The sequence below is a fragment of the Capricornis sumatraensis genome, chromosome 14 (genome assembly GCF_032405125.1).
Source record: "Capricornis sumatraensis isolate serow.1 chromosome 14, serow.2, whole genome shotgun sequence".
In the NCBI taxonomy this organism is placed as follows: domain Eukaryota; kingdom Metazoa; phylum Chordata; class Mammalia; order Artiodactyla; family Bovidae; genus Capricornis; species Capricornis sumatraensis.
The window spans coordinates 67,139,967-67,158,215 of NC_091082.1; the positions used below are offsets into that span (position 1 = coordinate 67,139,967).

The following is an 18,249-nucleotide window of genomic DNA, read 5'->3' on the forward strand; positions in this document are numbered from 1 at the left end:
AAAAACTTAGGTAGATTCTGGTAGCCAAGTTCCTGGGCAAAACCTCCTAATTGGTCAGTTCTTTTCTGAGAAATACTTTTTCTTCAGTCTTAAATTTTTCATATTTTTTTGTTATATTTCCCAAAATTTCATCAATTCATTTGATTAAATGCACATTTTCATTTAAAGAAAAGGAAAAAAAATTTACATAAAGATTATATTATATAATTTTTCCCTTTCTTTGAATGAAAATGCTTTTCTATATATCTTGTGTGTGTGTATATATATTATGTATACATTTAATTTGTGTTAGGAAGCTATCAGTCTTTCACATCTTATTGTGAATAAATTTCCACACTTGGTTTTATGCTAGCTTCTAGTTGACATCAGGCCCTTTCAGAGAACTGAAGTGTTTATTGAGAGGAGAAGAGAAAAGTAATTTTAGAGATGGAATACTGTGTAGAGGCAAGTGTCTACATGGGGCATTAAGTGCAACATGAGGGCCCTGAGGATGAGAGCAGGAGTAGAGAAGAATATCAGATTGGCAGAGAGGGGCAAGACAGGGCAGAGGGCCCTCTGCCTACTTTGCAAAGTTGGACTTAGTTCAAACCCTAGACAGAAAAGAAGAATGCTTACCCTTCCCTGCTTTATCATATTGTCCTCAGTTCTTAGGATCCATGACTCAGACTGACTATTTATAGATACTGTAAATTAAATAGCCTTTTGTGTGACCACCTGAAACTGTCATTTATAATATATCTGCTATATGGAAATTTAACATCGATCATGTAAGCACTACATGATTCTGTGTGGGAATAGAAAACTGTCCAGACGGATGGAAGGTAGCAAATGCAAATGGTCTTCAGACACCAATTAAAATGCTTTCTAGCCATAGCCATTAATGACCTTGGGAACGTCTCTCTTACATTGTCGTGAAGTGGGGCATAGCCATAGCAAGATCCCCTAGCACAACTTTAAATATTCATCTCTGGTTGTGCCTTTGCTGGTAATGCCACTGTCATATCAGTTAAACTGGAAATTGCTGTATTTTGATTGCTCAGATTTCTGTTTTTTTTTCCTAACACTGACTTTTTCTATGCAGACGGTTTATTCTTTCAAGCTTATGTTGTTGTTGTTGTTGTTGTTTGGTTCTTTTTTTTTTTTTTCCTGCTTGCTTTTCTCATCTCATTCCTATGAAGCCTCTGATGTTCTATCTAATCAGCACATTTTTTACATAAATTCCTTTACATATTTTACTTGCAAATTATTATGCTGGAAAATTCTTCTCTCCCCCAATACTGGAGGATTTCTTTGTGGAGATTGTTCTACAGGCATTTATACTTATTGGAGGCTTTGTCCCATGCAAATTCCATTTGTATCTTGGCACGAAGGAGAGGCCATTGTTGACAGTGTAACTAGCTTCAGTCCTTCTCCATCCACTGAGTAGGAAGTTGAACAATCTACAGAGAAGGAATATTTTAGGAAGCCATCTTTTAATTTTTGGACCCTTTTTGGCTTTTTAATAATTTTCCTCTTCATCTTTTTTGATCTGTTATGTACTCTGTGTGCATAATAGACTTTATTTACAGATACAGTATGTTACCTAACCTGAGAAATTCAAATTTGAAGATGCTTTTTAGCTAGGTATTTGCCAAGTCTATTAGAATGATGTTACAGTTTTCACTTTGGGATTTGTTGAACCCTCCCCTAACCAACCTCTTCTCGGATTCTCAGAGTTTACTGATTTAGTCAGCCCTTTCTTTGGTGTTGATAGGAGAAATGGCCTTCATTTTTGGGAACCTGATTATTTCAGATTAGGAAGAAGTTGAAAGTAACACGTCTTATTTATGTCTAGTAACTAAACAGGGAACTGGCCTATTCTCAGTCAGCCTCAAGCATAGCCAGGCTAACTAATAAGATCAATGGAAACTGCTTTCTCAGGCCCTTTTTGCCCTAAAACAAAATTATTTTTTCCAGAGACACCCTATGTAAGCTCTGTCTCAGAAGGATGATATTCCTGCTCATTTCCATTTTATCTTTTCCATCTTTCATGATCACTGTTGAACATCAGTGGAGAAAATGTTCTTCTGAAGGCTATAGCTAAGCAACTTATCAATCTCTCTTCTCAATTTGTTTGACTATAAACTAGAGGAAATAAATTTTGTTATCTTATAAAGGAGATGGAACAATCTCTGAGGAAAAACCCTTTGATGTACTTCCAAAGGATTGGAGGAAAAACATAGGGTATCTTTCTCCCTAGTGATAAACTGTCCTTTGGTATGAATTCTAAAGAAAATCCAAAGTAATAGTAAATGGATGATATTCTATTGAGCATCCATTGCACAATGACATAGTCACTACCATTCAAAAAAAAAAAAATGCTGTGACATATGGGGCTATGCTTCAAGGGTTGAGAGTCTAATTAAGAAATAAGACCAGCATTCATAAGACCAGTAAAATAAATATAAAAGACAGTATTTAGTTCTTTCCTATGAAGAATATAATAAAAATAATTTTTAAATAAAAATCACCTCCATTGTCTTCCAGTATAGATAACTATTTCTTATTTGTTCAGTATTATTTTTCTGTTTTTATAATCAGTTCAGTCAGTTCAATCATTCAGTTGTGTACGACTCTGCAACCCCATGGACTGCAGCACACCAGGCTTCCATATCCATCACCAACTCCTGGAGCTTGTTCAAACTCATGTCCATCAAGTCTGTGTTGCCATCCAACCATCTCATCCTCTGTTGTTCCCTGCTTCTCCTGCCTTCAATCTTTCCCAGCATCGAGGTCTTTTCCAGTGAGTCAGTTCTTCGCATCAGGTGACCAAAATATTTCAGCTTCAGCTTCAGCATCAGTCCTTCCAATGAATGTTCAGGACTGATCTCCTTTAGGATTAACTGGTTTGATCTCCTTGCAGAGATTTAGTCAGCCTTTTCTAGGTTTTATCATAAATACAAAGAGTAGTTATATTAGTCTGATTTATTTTTTCAAACTTACTGACCACCTACCATATGCCATGGGGCATCCCAGATGGTGCTAGTAAAGAATCCACCTGCCAATGCAGGAGACGTAAGAGATGTGGGTTTGATCCCTGGGAAGATCCCCCCTGGAGAAGGGCATGACTACCCACTCCAGTATTCTTGCCTAGAGAATACCATGGACAGAGGAGCCTGGTGGGCTACAGTTCATAGAGTCAAAAAGAGCTGGACATGACTGAAGCAACTTAGCATGCATGTACTGTAGGCCATGCGAAGTGCTAGGAATATATATTAGGAATTGGTTGAAAAACAGATTCAACCAGTTAAATAGGAATAGGGTGAAATGCCCAGTTCCCATTGTACCCTCTTATAATTCACTGGACGTAGTCCCTTTGATGATACGGTAGCTACCACCACCACCAGTGAAATGAACTAACTCTTGCTTTTACAACTCCTCACTTTACAGTTGGTCCCCAGATTACCTAAGGAGTTGTTGTTTTCTATATGCTTCTAGGAGCTAAGATCTCTCCTTAGTATGTTCTTAGGGATATTACTAGTTTGTAGTGCATTATTGGCACTCATTAATTAGTTACTTGTAACAAATCACAGGGAAGGAAAGTTCTTTCAAGCAACATATTGTTAACTATAAAGCAGAAAGCTATTGAATTAGCTTCCTTGAAGTTATAAATTACAAACAGTAAAGTTACTCATTTTAGCAACTACTTTATCTCAAGCAGCAATTGAATAGAAAATCCTGGTTTCACAGAAAAGCAGCCTTGCTGTACCCTATATGGTAAAGCGATAAGATTATGAAATTAAAAAGACATTTGTCTCCTCTAAGTATTGACTTTCTATTAATTTTTAAAGACTCAGAGCCATAATATTTTGCCTTTCAGGTGTACATACGTCAAGTAAAACCTAAAGCCCTTGTTAAATTATTTTTCTCTCCCAATACTAAAGCAAAGTATTGTGCTCTACTTTCAAAATCCAGTAGAGGGAGAACCCAGGGTGTGTGTGTGTGTGTGTGTGTGTGTGTGTGAAGTAACTTGTGGTTTACAAACTGCTTTTATATGCTCTCTCATTTGTTTCTCATAATAACTTTTGAAGTAGATAGTTATCACCTATTTTAATATAAATGAATTCTATAGATCAGTGTTCCCAAAGCGTGATACGCAAAGTTATTTGAGTATACAAGGTACTTAATTAATCATGTAATTATTTTAATGTATATTAGAAAAATATTTGACTATTAATATGAAATATTTATAAATATATATAAAACATCAAACTCATGATTTTACTGATAATACTGCTTAGCGAACTGGAAATGGTAGTTTTATTATTGATTTTAATAAATAATATGTCAGTGATAATGTGGTTATGACAAAAGTTATGAGAATGATACACAAATGAATGGAGTATAAGAAGCATCCCTACCACAGTGGCGATGAAGGTAGACCTTGAGAACTGCGGGTACTGAAGTTGAAGACACGTTTATGTTTTTCTTGAGACAGTGGAGAAAATGGCTTTAAAGAAGGAATTTCTAGAAGTTCATTCCCAGTTGCTCATGTGTACCTCAGGCATGAAGCCATTTTTATAGATGCATGTCCATAATCTGTATAAATCAACCAAACCAGGTTCTTCTGCCAATCTTTAAGAAATACCTTCATACTTTTTAAAATTGTATTTATATCTATTTCTGACTGCACTGGGTCTTCATTGCTGCGCACAGGCTTTCTCTGGCTGCAGAGCTCAGGCGTCTCATTGCTGTGGCTTCTCTTGTTGTGGAGCGCAGGCACTGGAGCACTTGAGCTCAGTAGTTGGTGGCTCATGGGCTTAGTCGCCCCACGGCGTGTGGGATCTTCCCCAACCAGAGACTGAACCTGCATGCCCTGCGCTGGCAGGCGGATTCTTAACCACTGGATCTCCAGGGAAGTCCCTCCTCCTACTTTTGTATGAATATTTTTAAGTCTGCCCAGATAACCTTTTTGCCTTTGCATCCACTTTTTTTTTTCATCTAGTCTTTCTAAACTTCAAAGTGATCAAAATACCCCTTATTTTAAAATATCTATATATTTAGAGTTTAACCAGGCTTTATTCCAGAACAAGATAAAGATTCTTAAGGCTTATAGCTCTGCATGAGAGAGAAAATTCCCTTCCAACTATTTATAGAGTATTGCTCCTCAAAGTAGAAATTTATTTTAATTATAAAAAGGCTAACTCACAGAAAATGCTTTTTTCTATCTGTTTCTCAGGAAAGCTAGAGAAAAAGAATTTGCTGTCTATTTCCAACATTGTTTAGGGAGGAAGCACTAATGGTCAGTTGTTTTCGTTTAGTCACTAAGTCATGTCTGACTCTTTGCAGCCCCGTGGACTGTGGCATGCCAGGCTCCTCTGCCCATGGGATTTCCCAGGCCAGAATATGGAATAGGTTGCCATTTCCTACTCTAGGGGATCGTCCCAACCCAGAGATCGAGCCGCCCACATCTCCTGCAGTGCTGGAGGATCGTTTACCTCTGAGCCACCAGGGAAACCCAGTAGTAGCTTAAGACAAATTGTCATATCCAGTGCCAGGTTTCTAAGATAAATATAGTAATAACATCTAAGTTCTGTAGTACTCTGTTGGTTTCCAAAGAATTTTTACATACATTGTATTTATTCAGTCCTCGGAACTCCCAGGGAGATGCTCAGAATAGGTAGTGATAGTGGTGGTAACCCTACTCAATAGATTTGGAAAAAAGTATTTAAGAGATTAAGGGACACAGTAAGTGGTAGAGTTGCTACTCAAGGCCAGAATTCTTTCATTCTGCATCCTTTTCTGTTGCCCTTACAAAAGGGCAATTTATCTAGCTATCCTAACTGGATAGAAATATCTCTTGGACTAGGCTGATATCCATTGTTGTGATGCTATATTCATCAAGAAACTTTCTGGTAAAATATGGACTTATGGATCTTAACCCATCAAGAAGTCAGTGCTCTATAAAAATGACCAATATCAAAACACCAGTATCGAAAAGTGTTTTTTTCCCTAAATGGCTGATGTGAAAATTAAGAACTTGGCATTCTGATATATAAATCAGTTAGCTACCTTGTGAGTTGTTTAGCATTAAACAGTTCCTTGGTTCCTGAGCATTCCTGGTTAAACAGGTGTTTCCTCACCCGAGCAATCAACCATCAAGTTGCATTTTCTCTCTTTCCTCTGTGAACACTGTAATTTCATTAGGTAATGACCTAATGAAACCACTGGACTAATTAATAGTTTTAAGGCCTTGGCTTTTCCTCTTTGGGGGTGGGGGGCTGGTGTGGGGAGGCAGATTCTTAGGAGTGATTTCTGTTTACAATATTTCTGAATATTTATTCTTATACCAATGGATATCCTCTTCTCTCACCCCCAGCCCTGGCAGTAATAAAATATTATTTAGAACTGAGAGCATTTATCAGAAAACAGGGATCACAGTTATGCCTTCCAAGAATAGCTGTCTTTGTGGAACATAACTGCAGATGAGCTCTTTTGGGAAATGCTAATGGGCATTTCTGATGCAGGTTCAGTCACCTGTGGACTCCGCCACAATGTCCCCAGTCGAGAGGACAGCAGCCTGGGTTCTGAACAATGGGCAGTATGAAGAGGACGTGGAAGAAACTGAGCAAAATCAGGACGAAGCCAAGCATGCTGAGAAGGTAGGATGTAGTGTGCGTTTATTGACTTACTGTCCCCACAGTGATAGACCACCCACAGGGTCATCTAGCCAAGAAAGTGATCTCCCCAAGTTCAGCTTTACCTCTTATGTTAACCCTTCCATGCATATTCATGTATATTATTTCAGTAGTGGCTGCATGTGAAAATATGCAGAGATGTTCATCAGGCTGACATCAAGCTCTAGTGCAAGGGGAGAATGCATTCTAATATATATTTTATTTTAATATGGGTTGCCTGAATGTCAAGAAAACTCTGTTATTCATTTCTAGTCATTTTAAGTGAATATTTAGTGTTTCTGTATAATTAAACACGTCCAAAATTACCCTTGGACTAGACTTCCTTTCTATATCTTTGTAGTGATTTTGCCTTTTTTTGTTTCCTTTTCACCTTTTCTGGATAAAGAATTTGTAATGCTATAGATGATTTTAAAAGACATCAACATCAAAAGAAAAAAACTGAGAAAAAAAGACATTAACTATTGCTTCAGTTTTGTTTCATTTTGTTAAGAAAAGTTGACATGAAGAAAAAGGATTATGACACAAGAACCTTGATGTCATGTACAGAATTATTTCATTTAATTAACCAGACACCTAGCTTATGTTTGTTTATCAGCATAATCCTAAAAGCTGTACATATCGATGCAGTCTGTCTCTTCAAACTGTGTAAGAACTGTCATCTTTGACCTTCTGGATTAATAAGCATAGTTTAGGACCATGACATTGGATAAGCAGAAGCTAATTGTCCAATTGTTGATTAAATGAGATATGACGTGAAAACACATTGCATTTTACAAAGCAACATATAGGTATATCATTAATGACTAACGAATTTAAGTAGACCATATACAAGAAAGCTTAATGCTTCTTACCTCGTCCAGAAATTTGACTCTCCAGTTATTCAGACCCCAACCACAGCAGCTTCAGTACAAGAAAGGACCAGGTAATCAATTGAATTCTATGAAGGTTTAGTGAGAGTTTGTTATATAAAACTTTGGTGAGAAAACAGGCATATATATGTGTTCCAACAAGCAGTGGCAAATTGGGCAGATGACCAACATCATAATACTGCCAAGAGGCAGTATTAAAGAACATGTAGGCCTTTTGCTTAGAGCCTGTGACCTGAGTGTTTTACGCTTCCGTGGACAGGGAGAAAGCAGCAATAATATATTGTGCTATAAAAGTATCTATTGATTCAGTAGCTTGTCACTACAGAAGTGCTGCTTGCTCTTTTAGGGCTGATTCTAAGGGTGAAAGAATGGCAGTCTGATGAGTCAAGCCATGCCAGAGATCCTGCGACGTAGGAGGTGCTACAGAAACCTTTCTCTTGTAGACAGCTGGCTTTTGGCTTATTTTAAGCTTCTAAGTGCCTGCCTGGCCTTCTTTTTTTTTTTTCCTGTTCCCGTTGGATACCATCACAGATTGGATGTGGCTTGCAGCAACCTCTAGTTTAATGTGGAGAATGATATATAAATATATAGATTTGGAATGCAGAGGTAAGACGTCATTTAGGAGGCAGGCAGAGCTCCATTACTGTGTATGCCTGGGGATCATTTTGAAGAGTATCAGCAGCCCATGGGATGGCTGCTCACGCAGCATCCAGCTACACTGCCTAGAGTTTGATTAAAAAAAAAATCAATCACTGACATCTAAAACCAGGGTAACTCCAGTTTTTCTCTCCTTGTCTTTGGCACCTCTTCTCCTCTGCTCTCCCTGGTGGCTCAGATGGTAAAGAATCTGCCTGCAATGCTGGAGAGAGACCTGGGTTCTATCCTTGGGGTCGGGAAAATCCCCTGGAGAAGGAAATGGCAACTCACTCTCGTATTCTTGCCTGGAAAATCCCATGGACAGAGAGGAGCCTGGCGGGCTGCAGTCCATGGGGTCGCAAAGAGTCAGACGCAGCTGAGCAACTAACACTTTCACTTTTCTTTGTCCTCTGCTCTAGTACGAACAGGAAATCACCAAACTGAAGGAGCGCCTGCGAGTGTCCAGCCGGCGACTCGAGGAGTATGAGCGCCGGTTGCTCGTGCAGGAGCAGCAGATGCAGAAGCTGCTGCTGGAGTACAAGGCCCGGCTGGAGGACAGCGAGGAGCGGCTGCGCCGGCAGCAGGAGGAGAAGGACAGCCAGATGAAGAGCATCATCAGCAGGTCAGGGGCCGCCCGGCAGCAGACGTGGGCTGGCTCGGGGCACAAAGAGGTGGGAAGACGGCCAGAGGGTCCTAAAGCAAGCATCGCATGTCCTCCGTGATACTCTGTACAGGGGTGAAGGCTGGTGTATATCTTACACTTTTCCACCTGTGAGACCTGAGTGCACTTCCCCTGAGGATAGAGGTAGCCAAATTTCCTTCAGTTGCAACAATCAGAAACAGTTAAAACTTAGTGACTCACTGAAGAGATCTTAGAGCAAAACTGAATCTTAAAAGTGTCCGTATCCAACGTCCAAGACTAATTTAGATTTGTACAAGTCCAGAGAGGTCTAAGACACTGGACATCTTTAGGGCAAGAGAATCAAGGCAGAGGGCCAAGGACGTCCAAGGGGGACCAAGGGAGGGGGTAGTTTTACCAAACTCCACATAGCACTGACTGTGGGCCAGGCACCTTTCTAAGCACTTCACAAAGAACATTTGTTTAATCTGTTACTGATAATTTGTTTAATGCCAACCTCTGACATCAGCATTATTATTATTCTCCTCTTACAAATAAAGAAACAGGCAACAAATTCATTAAGTCACTTGCCCAAGGTCACTTAGTGGTGCAACTGAGATTTGAAGCCAGGTAGTCAAGCCCTAGGTTGATGCTCACAAACCACTGTGCTTGAAGGTTGTTAAGTGCCGTAGGCAGCTCAAAAGAAGTCTGTGGTTTTAGCAGCACAGAAGGATTTAGCAGTCTTACTGAGAGCCCTTCCATGGCATTAAACATCAGGGGATTAAGATACGAAATGCAGGAGAAAAAAAGAACACCTACTATGTGTAGAGGACACTCGGAGGACATTCAGCTGTTCAGGGGAAGGAAAGGTCAGCTGTCGCAAAGTAATGAGATTAAAAAAGGGTTTGATTTGTGTCAATGGATTTGCTGTTCTAAAATGAAATAAGTTGTGCTGAGGAAAGGATCTGATAGAAGAGAGGGAGATGATGATGGTGAGAGGGCTCCTGCAGAGGAGATGGAAACATGTGGGATCCAGTCCCAGGAGAGGAATCAGCTCTGAATGTCTTCTCCCACGGCAGGTGAGAAGACAGAGCCTAGTGCAGGTCTTGCACCAGGAAGGAGTGGCAACACTGAGCTGTCCTGAGTGTGGGTGTCTTGTTCTGTGTGTTAGCCTGCTCACTCTTTGAAGATGTTGGTCTCCCCTTCCCACCCCATTCTAGACTAATGGCCGTGGAAGAGGAACTGAAGAAGGATCATGCTGAGATGCAGGCAGTTATTGATGCGAAGCAAAAAATAATCGATGCACAGGTAAGCAGGTTCTCAGTCTAGTGGAAGCGACTGGTTTATCGTAACTGTTATCTCCCGACTTCCCATCCCTTGCAAACACCGAGGCACATAACAGAAAACAGCTCATTGGAAAGTTCTCGGCATTACCTTTCGAAGATTTTTTTTTAATGTTTCTTTGCGACCTCTGTGACCTTTTCCTTCCTTTACTGGTGACGAATCCGTTAACCCAGCAAAGTTTTAGCCTGCTTTAATACAGGTGCTCAACAAATCTCAGCCTGGTGCATGACGGGGTTTACTTCTTTCCTTCTGGAAAGGAGGGCATTCTCTCAGGGGGGCACCTGTGAAAAGTCCACTGCATGTGTCTGGCTTGTGACCTCCACTGACCATTGCTTGGCTGTGACGTTCACGGTCTCGTCAGTCACGTCCACTGTGCCATCAGCCTCTGGCCCCAAACAGTAGTTGAGCTTCAGGGGAAAGACAGGGCTGCAGAAGGTACCCTGCCTTGTTATTTTTTTGGTTCCGTGACAGGCATCGATGCCTGGGGTTCACTTGGCCACCCTTCTCCCTTGGTGCTGTGCTTGGAGAGCCTCTTAAGTTGATGAGATCAGAACCTGGGTGTGTGCTCCCTGTAGCTTCTACCTGTGATGCTAATGACACGATGATGGCCAGGGGCTCCTCACAGGTTCTCAGAGCAAAACCCAGGAAGTGTTTCTAATGCCTTTTCATCTTTTCAGTGCAAAACACGGTTGTATTTCTTAGAGTGAAACAAGTAATGAGAGGCAAGTGCCGTTTGGATGTGGCTGGTTTGGCCACAGAATATATCCCCTCCCTAAAGACCACCCAGCCAGGCTTGTGTTTCTTAAGCATCATATTGTTTCCATAAGGTCTGAAATAAAACTGGGAGCAAGGCCTTAATATGTCCTACTTTCCTCTCGCCTTCTCAGCCAGTGGTCAGCCTATGGTAGAACCACCCAGTATTTTTAAACACACATTCCATTCCCACTCTGGTTTCCTGACAGAGCTAATGTGGGATGGGGGACATTTTTCAAAGGAATAGGGAGTGAGGCTGAACGCACCGCCGTGGAAAGTGTGCGTCCTGGGCCTCGTACTCCCTGATACACACAAGACCCAGGAGTCAAGTGCGAGTTCCAACACTCTCTTGTCAGCACAGTTCCCAGGAAGAGTGGGACCCTTGAACTCTAGTTTCCAGATGTTTAGAATCTGGAAACTTCCTAAGAATCAGAAGAAAGTTCTTAGTTGGTCCTTTCTTTAAAGGTGTCCCCAGGGTGGATGACAGAGAAGGAAGGGTTGCAGAGACAAGGCTATCTCGACAGGCATTTATCCAAGAGGCTTAAGAGAAACAGCCTGGGTAAAGACAGTTTAGTCAGGAAAACTAGTGTTGCTAAGTGTTCACTTTGGGATTTTCAACATGAGAACGAGTTCTATGAATAACTACACTCAAATAGATTTTAGTTCTAATGAGATAATAAGACAGATTGTTTTAATAATTTCTGCTGGTCTAAAACCGTGGCAGCCTTAGCAAAGGGAGCTTAGGGGTGTCCCATCATGGCTGTGTTTATACAGTCCCATCTCCTAGTTGCCTGTTGAGGCAGCCTCATCATTAGCTTCTGAAGATTTCTATCCTACACTGCCCCCGATTTTGACTTCTAGGGTAAGATGGCTGGACATGAAGCAGGAGTCATAGGCATAGCAGGTGATGGCAAAGGAGGGAAACAGATTCATTAGGGCTCAAAAGCTCTGGAAAGTAAGGGCCTTCTCTCAGTTAACAGGAGGGTGTCACCATTCCAGAATGGGAGAACTGTTATCCTCAAAGCACTGGTCGAAGTCAGACTTGCAGTCTGGCTAAACTAGACAGTAGTTTGGGTCCATACCTCAAGGCAATGGTTTTCAAATGGTTTGATTCTATGGACTATTTTGGTGGAACCAGAGGCACCTTCCATAGATCCCTTTCTAGCCGCTCCTCCTGACCACTCAACAACAAGGACTTCTCTCAGCGAATGGATCAAATCACATACAGGCTAGCTAAATATCATAAATTACGCATTCAAACACAGGCATTACTGTATAGTAAATTTTAAGAGGAGGCTCACTTTGGATCCCTAAAGCACACTTGAAGAATCCATTAGACCACATTTTGAAAACCATCGCATGATGCCCAGCACAGATGATAAACACTAAAGCTAGCTTTTTCAAAAATTATAATCCCCTTAAAAGGAAGGGGATTCCTAAGCCCAGCTGCTGTCTCACTGACACATTAAAAATCTTTTTCTAGCAAAAGACTGTGAAAATCCTTTGGTGTCCTTTGTAACAAATGCCTCTTCCTCTGAAAGAATAAGTAACTTAACATCTTAAGTGTTTGATGGAGCAGAGCAACCCTTCTGGCACCATTTGCTAGAATAAGGACATGTTTGGGGTGAAAGCTTCCCAGCGAGGTAATGCACACTTCCATGCCCCTGATATCTGCCTTGGTGCCACTGGCAGTTAAAAAATATTTCTAAAGTGAATTGCTTTCCTTATAGTAGCATCGGGCCCAACACTTCCCAAAACAACCCAGTGAATGGGTTTCCATCTATCTCAGCAGCCATGTGCCCCTCCAGATCAGGCTTGTCCCTGAATTCAGCCTCTTCATCTCCTAGAGTCAGTTCATGCTCCTCGGCCCCCCTGGGGTCAGCCAGCTTCTAACTGGACTGGGAGATGATGAGTATTCCCCTAGTGACCCTGTCCTAGGAGATGAGATCCTGGTGATGGTACTAAGGGGTCATTTCTTAAACATCAGACCAGGGACTGTGCCACCTTCCACCCCATCCTCCCTCCTGCTCCAGGGATCTCTCCAGGTGACTCAAATGGAGAACAGAAAAGGGCATCCTAGGAGAAGCGAACAGCTGCCTAGTTACTGTTGCAAGTGATATCTCCACTGTGTTAAATTACAGGTCATAAATGGAGATGAGATTATGCAAACAGGCAAGTAACCCCGTCCGTCCGTTCTCTAGCTGAGCAGTTCCCAGCCCTGGCCCAGTGCACTGGCCTCCTACACATTCCAGCTCCTGCACTCCCCACACTCAAAGCCCTTCCTGTCAGGTCGAAACTAGATTGCTCTGCCGTTCACGCCAGGCAGAATGAAAATGTCAAGGCATCTTTTGCCAACTGAACTTGACTTTCAAAAGTCCCTGTTTGATTTTTCGTTTGTCTGTTTTATTTTGAAAGGTTGGCACTTGGGGAAGTTACAAAAGGGAGTTTGTCCACTTGGAAGTTTTCAACTGTTGAATAAAAGGGTTGCTTGACTTTAGTTGTTACTCTTGCACGAAATAAATATATACAGCCATTCTTAGCCTTCTTTTTGACCCTTTATGAGTCAAATAATTTTTCATAAATGCCTAATTTCTTTGGGTCAACCCTAGAGAATCTTTTATTCCTTAGAACTGGGACATTATAATTTATCCTATAATACTGAAATACTGAAATACCTTCTTTTTTAATAATTTTGAGATATTACCAGTCTTTCTGCTCAGAGATCATTTCTAACCATAGTAGGGGGGAACATCGTATCTGGTTCCCACCCCCTTTTCCCTGGTAGTCACTGGCCAACCCTTACTTCCTGACTTTTAAAAGATCTAAACTTGTTACCTCAGTAAACTCCATTGGCGGTAATTTTTTTTTAATTATTATTATGTTTTTTTAAAGCCTTGTAGTTCTTTATTTCTTTCAAGTTTTGCTTATCCTTAAAACAAGTTACCTTCCCAGAGTATAAATCTTATGCTAGATTTGTGGTTAATTAATAATGCTGATTTATATCTTACCCCCTGAGTTCTCTATCAGGGAAAGGAAAAAAAATTTTATGATATTAACAAGTGTGAGCTAGTTTTTTTTTCATATTTTTTAAACTGTGACCACCAGCCCTGCTCCATATAGATTCCCACGCCACCCCCAAAAGCAGAAGATTAAAGGGAAGCCTTACCTGATGCTACTGTTATATTGGGTTGGCCATAAAGTTCATTTGGGTTTTTGTACACTGTTGCCAAATGAATTTTTTGGCCAACCCAATATATGCTTTCTCCCTAAATGTTCCCCGAGGGCAGTGGTCTTCCTTCTGCATCTTGGGCAGCATGTTTCCCTGCAGAGCAGTGCTGCTCACAGCCGTGTGGAGCTACTCCCATAACAGCAAGGAATAGCATCCATCACACGGACATTTGTGTGTCCTCGCTAACCCTGACCATGACTCTTCCTTACCATGCTTTTCCCTGACTAAATGAAAACAATCCCTGGGTAGGAAACCTATTTTTGGCTCTGGGGGGTTGTTCCTCACATGTTTTTGTTTTTTTTTTTTAATTAGTTGTTTTCTGAAAAATGGCAACTTCATGTAGGAAATGTTCTAGAATGATTTACCTAGCTGCTGAAGCTAAGATTAGGATTTCTCTCCTAGTCTTTGCAAAACTAATAATATTTTGATGGGATGACTTTTGTTTATTTTTTTTTAATTTAGATGAGTCTGCTTTTCTCTGATTGCCATTTTGTTCCCTCATTTTTTTCTCTTTTTTTAATGCGTGTATTCAACAGTCTTTGGTTCCAAGATATTGGTTCTAAGGCTTTTTTTTTTTCCTTCTGAGATTCAAAAGTAAAATGAAAGCAGTCTTCCTTATTGGGTAGCTTTCCTGGAGTACCTCTGAGCTGGAATGAGTCTAGGAGCTTGTGTTCTCTGTTTGTTTCCATGTGTTATGTTTTCAGCATCCCCCTCCGGCCACATCTCCCTTCCCACATTCAAATAACCCCTTGGTCTAGCTTTTGGCTGCTCCTCCCCCTCTTGCTGTCGCATCCTCACTTTGTCGGTGACTATAAACTGCCACCATGTACTGTTTCAGTTTTGAGCACCACGTGAAATCTTTCCACATGTGACCGGTGTGCCCCCTTTGGGGGCTGAGAACCCATAGATCACATGCACTTCTCCTCTGTGAAATGAAACCTCTGGTGCTTCTTTCTTTGCCTCCTAATTCCTGTGTTTAAGTTTGACCCAAAGCACTTGCTACAGCAAAGCAGCTTGACACCTCTGTCTCATAGTCTGAATAACACATGGTGTCATTTTTATGTGATGTCTTAGGGTCCCAAGGGGTGATGAGTAACAAACCCTGCAATGCTGAAGGGGAAAAAGAAACACAAACCCATTGGGCCCAGGGGAAGCTGGCCTGACTCGGGTGCAGAAAGAGGCAGAGACGTTCCATTTGTCTGGGAAGCATCATGTGCACTGCTGTTTGATAGCATTAATTAGAGCAGTCATCTGGTAGAGCATTACGGCGCTGGCCCACATGAAGCCAGAATAAAGCCCCGTTTGGTGTGTTGTAGGAAAAACGGATCGTGTCGCTGGATTCGGCCAACACCAGACTGATGAGCGCGCTGACCCAGGTGAAGGAACGGTACAGCATGCAGGTCCGCAATGGCATCTCCCCCACCAACCCCACCAAGCTTTCCATCACGGAGAATGGTGAATTCAAAAACAGCAGCTGCTGACGGACGGGCCTCACAAATAGACAGACTGTGGGAGGAGACAGAAGGAAACGTCCCCACTCTCCTGTCCCCAGCCCTCTCCCCAGCCCCACCAGGTTTACAGAATGCCTCTGCTTCAGAACAGCAGGGTGGCGAGCAAGTCTGGACTGAAGAAAGGAACCTTGTCTTTCAGGGCATAAGGCTAAGACTTCCAAGGTCGACACTTCCCCCGCCCCAACCCCATGTCTCTATGTACATAGGGAACTTAGTTCTGGGCCATGTACAGAAAATACCACTGTAATATACCCAAAGGAAGTTAATAATGTAGATTACCTTTTTAACTATTGCTATTTTTATTATTGTTGTCCTCTTGTTGAAAGCACTGCAGTTGTTAGAGGAGGAAATGTAGGAACTATGTACGTGAATGAGAGATGAGCCCAGCCGCTCAGTAGGTAGAGACCACGCATCTGTCTGATAGAGCACACGGACCGCGACAGGACATGGTCAGAATGAATTTTTCAGGGATTCATCTGCCAGGTTAAAAGCCCCGCTCTGGTTCCCTTGTCCTGTAGGAAAACATGCAAATTACCAAGATCCAAATGAAACAGTTCATCCCACTGATCAAGCGGGACTGGTTCTACATGGACAGCTGATCTGACTTGGGACACACTGTTCCAGAGGACACAGATAAGAGCTGTTGCATCGAAACCGGACTCTAGGAGGGGTTTCTGTTGAACTCCTGTTGATGTTCATTTCCTTCTGTCTGTAAACAGATGGAAATTTTTCCACTTTAGGTAGGGGGCTTTTTTTTTTTTTTTAAACCCCAGTTGTAATAAAAGGTGTTCTTTTTCCTCTTTAGAGTTTACAAAACTATAAATATCTGTGTCTCTAGAAACCATCTTCATCTTCACATACCCACTTGCCCTTTCCTCCCCTTTGGTGGGAACAGTCATCACCAACAGGGTTTACTCTCCCCTGGAGAGGTTATTCAAATCTACTATCCATAAGCCATCCAAAAGAAACACCCTTTCTTCTGTACAGAAAAGGGCTAAGCATATCATACCATAGCAGGAAGCTCTGAATAGTTCCTATTAAAAATTTTTATTCTATTTGTAAGTTACAACTTTGGTTTGGGATAAAGATTTTATCCAGTGTACTAGCAGGTCTCGGGGCAGGGTAATTTTATCTCAGTCTTTCACTTTTAAATTGCTTCTTCTTTTAAATTTGGAGAAGAAATCCAAATCGGAAGCATTGCTCTCTTAAAAGTCATGATTACTCTTAATGAAAAATAAAATACTGAAAGTGGGAGCACAGCGTATTCCAGCCGTTATTCCCATGCTCTTTGTAGATTTGGCAATAATAACCCAGTTTCACTAGTTGTCATCCATGGCTTTATTGTAGGACAGAACAGTTATGGAACTTCATTTACTTCCTTTTTTTTTTTCCAGAGGTGTGAAACGTCATCTTAAATGCAACCTTGATTATCAGAAGTATGAAATGTTACAAGTTAGACAGATAGTATATAGACAAGTATATATACACATATATTCACACATATGTACATATAACTGCACAAATAGGAAAAGTTCCTGCCTTCTATGCTGTCGGATTTAATGTTACAAGGAGTTAGAATCTCATTAAGCAAGATCTAAGCAATTGCTTATATTGAGAAAGCAACCACATTTCTCAAATAAGTTAATGATGTTTATTTTAAAAGATAAACTTTAGGGAATTTTTTTTTAAGGGAGAGGAGGGAGGGGAAAAAAAAAACACCCCAGGAAGCCATATGCATGGAGTAAGTGTTTCCACGTAACGGAGTACTTAGAACTACAAAGGGGACAAGAGAACATTTATCAGGTCCCCTTCTGGGTGATGCCCCAACAGAGTCACCAAGCTTCCCTTTCCACTGTACCGCAGACTTGCATTCTGACCTCTTAAACACTGCTCTCCAGTAGATCTTTGTGTTTGACCTTGTATCTCAACAACTTCACATGGCCCCCAATCCACAGTCTTTTGAAATATGTCCCCTCCATAACATTCCCATTTCTGCCTGTCGAAGATCTAAAACAGGAGCTGCCTGGTGTGCTATCTGATCTGCAGACATCATCGCACGTGTTTTAGCACTTGTGTATTTTCTTGACCCCTGGTCATGATTTTATAAATTCTTATCCCCCCCCTTTCCCTCCAAGTTGAGGGCACACTGTGGCCAAAATCACTAATTTGAATAGGAAAAAAAAAACCTACCAATTCTGAAGTAGTGCTCCGTGTTGGGGGAGAGGGTATGTAAACACAGGTCTGTTCTTGTTTGTGACTATTTTCAGCTCTAGCCATTCTGTATAAAAGCCTTCAGAAAACCTGGTAAAAGAATGATCAGTTTCAGTGGCCTTAAGTATAGTTGGTGATGTCTTGCACTGAGGTTTGGAAGTTCTCGGGTAGTGGTTATGGAGACAGAGGTCTGATAAACTGTTTTGGAGGGTTGGGGGAGACACACAAAACCAAATACGTTTTTGATGGATGCAATACATCTTATCAGCATTATGTGAGCTTCTGGGATGGCTGCCTCACTTGGAAGATTAGATGCCCAAAATGTTTGTATACGCAGGCCTCTGTTATTATCAGGTTATCTTGAATGAAGAGGAAAGAGTATACACAATTAATAAAATCA

General features: G+C 41.3%; 1 protein-coding gene across 2 annotated transcripts in view; it reads left to right on the forward strand.

Annotated features, from left to right (window-relative positions):
- The window catches only part of RASAL2 (RAS protein activator like 2), a 386,680-nt gene extending 370,530 nt beyond the window's left edge, over window positions 1-16,150 (forward strand). For both annotated transcript variants that reach the window (XM_068986041.1, XM_068986042.1), the window contains exons 15-18: window positions 6,507-6,641; window positions 8,602-8,804; window positions 10,022-10,109; window positions 15,444-16,150. In XM_068986041.1, coding sequence (XP_068842142.1) covers window positions 6,507-6,641; window positions 8,602-8,804; window positions 10,022-10,109; window positions 15,444-15,608 — 591 coding nt within the window. In that variant the 3' untranslated portion in view covers window positions 15,609-16,150. The remainder of the gene's footprint in view (window positions 1-6,506; window positions 6,642-8,601; window positions 8,805-10,021; window positions 10,110-15,443) is intronic.
- Window positions 16,151-18,249: the final 2,099 nt, after the last annotated feature.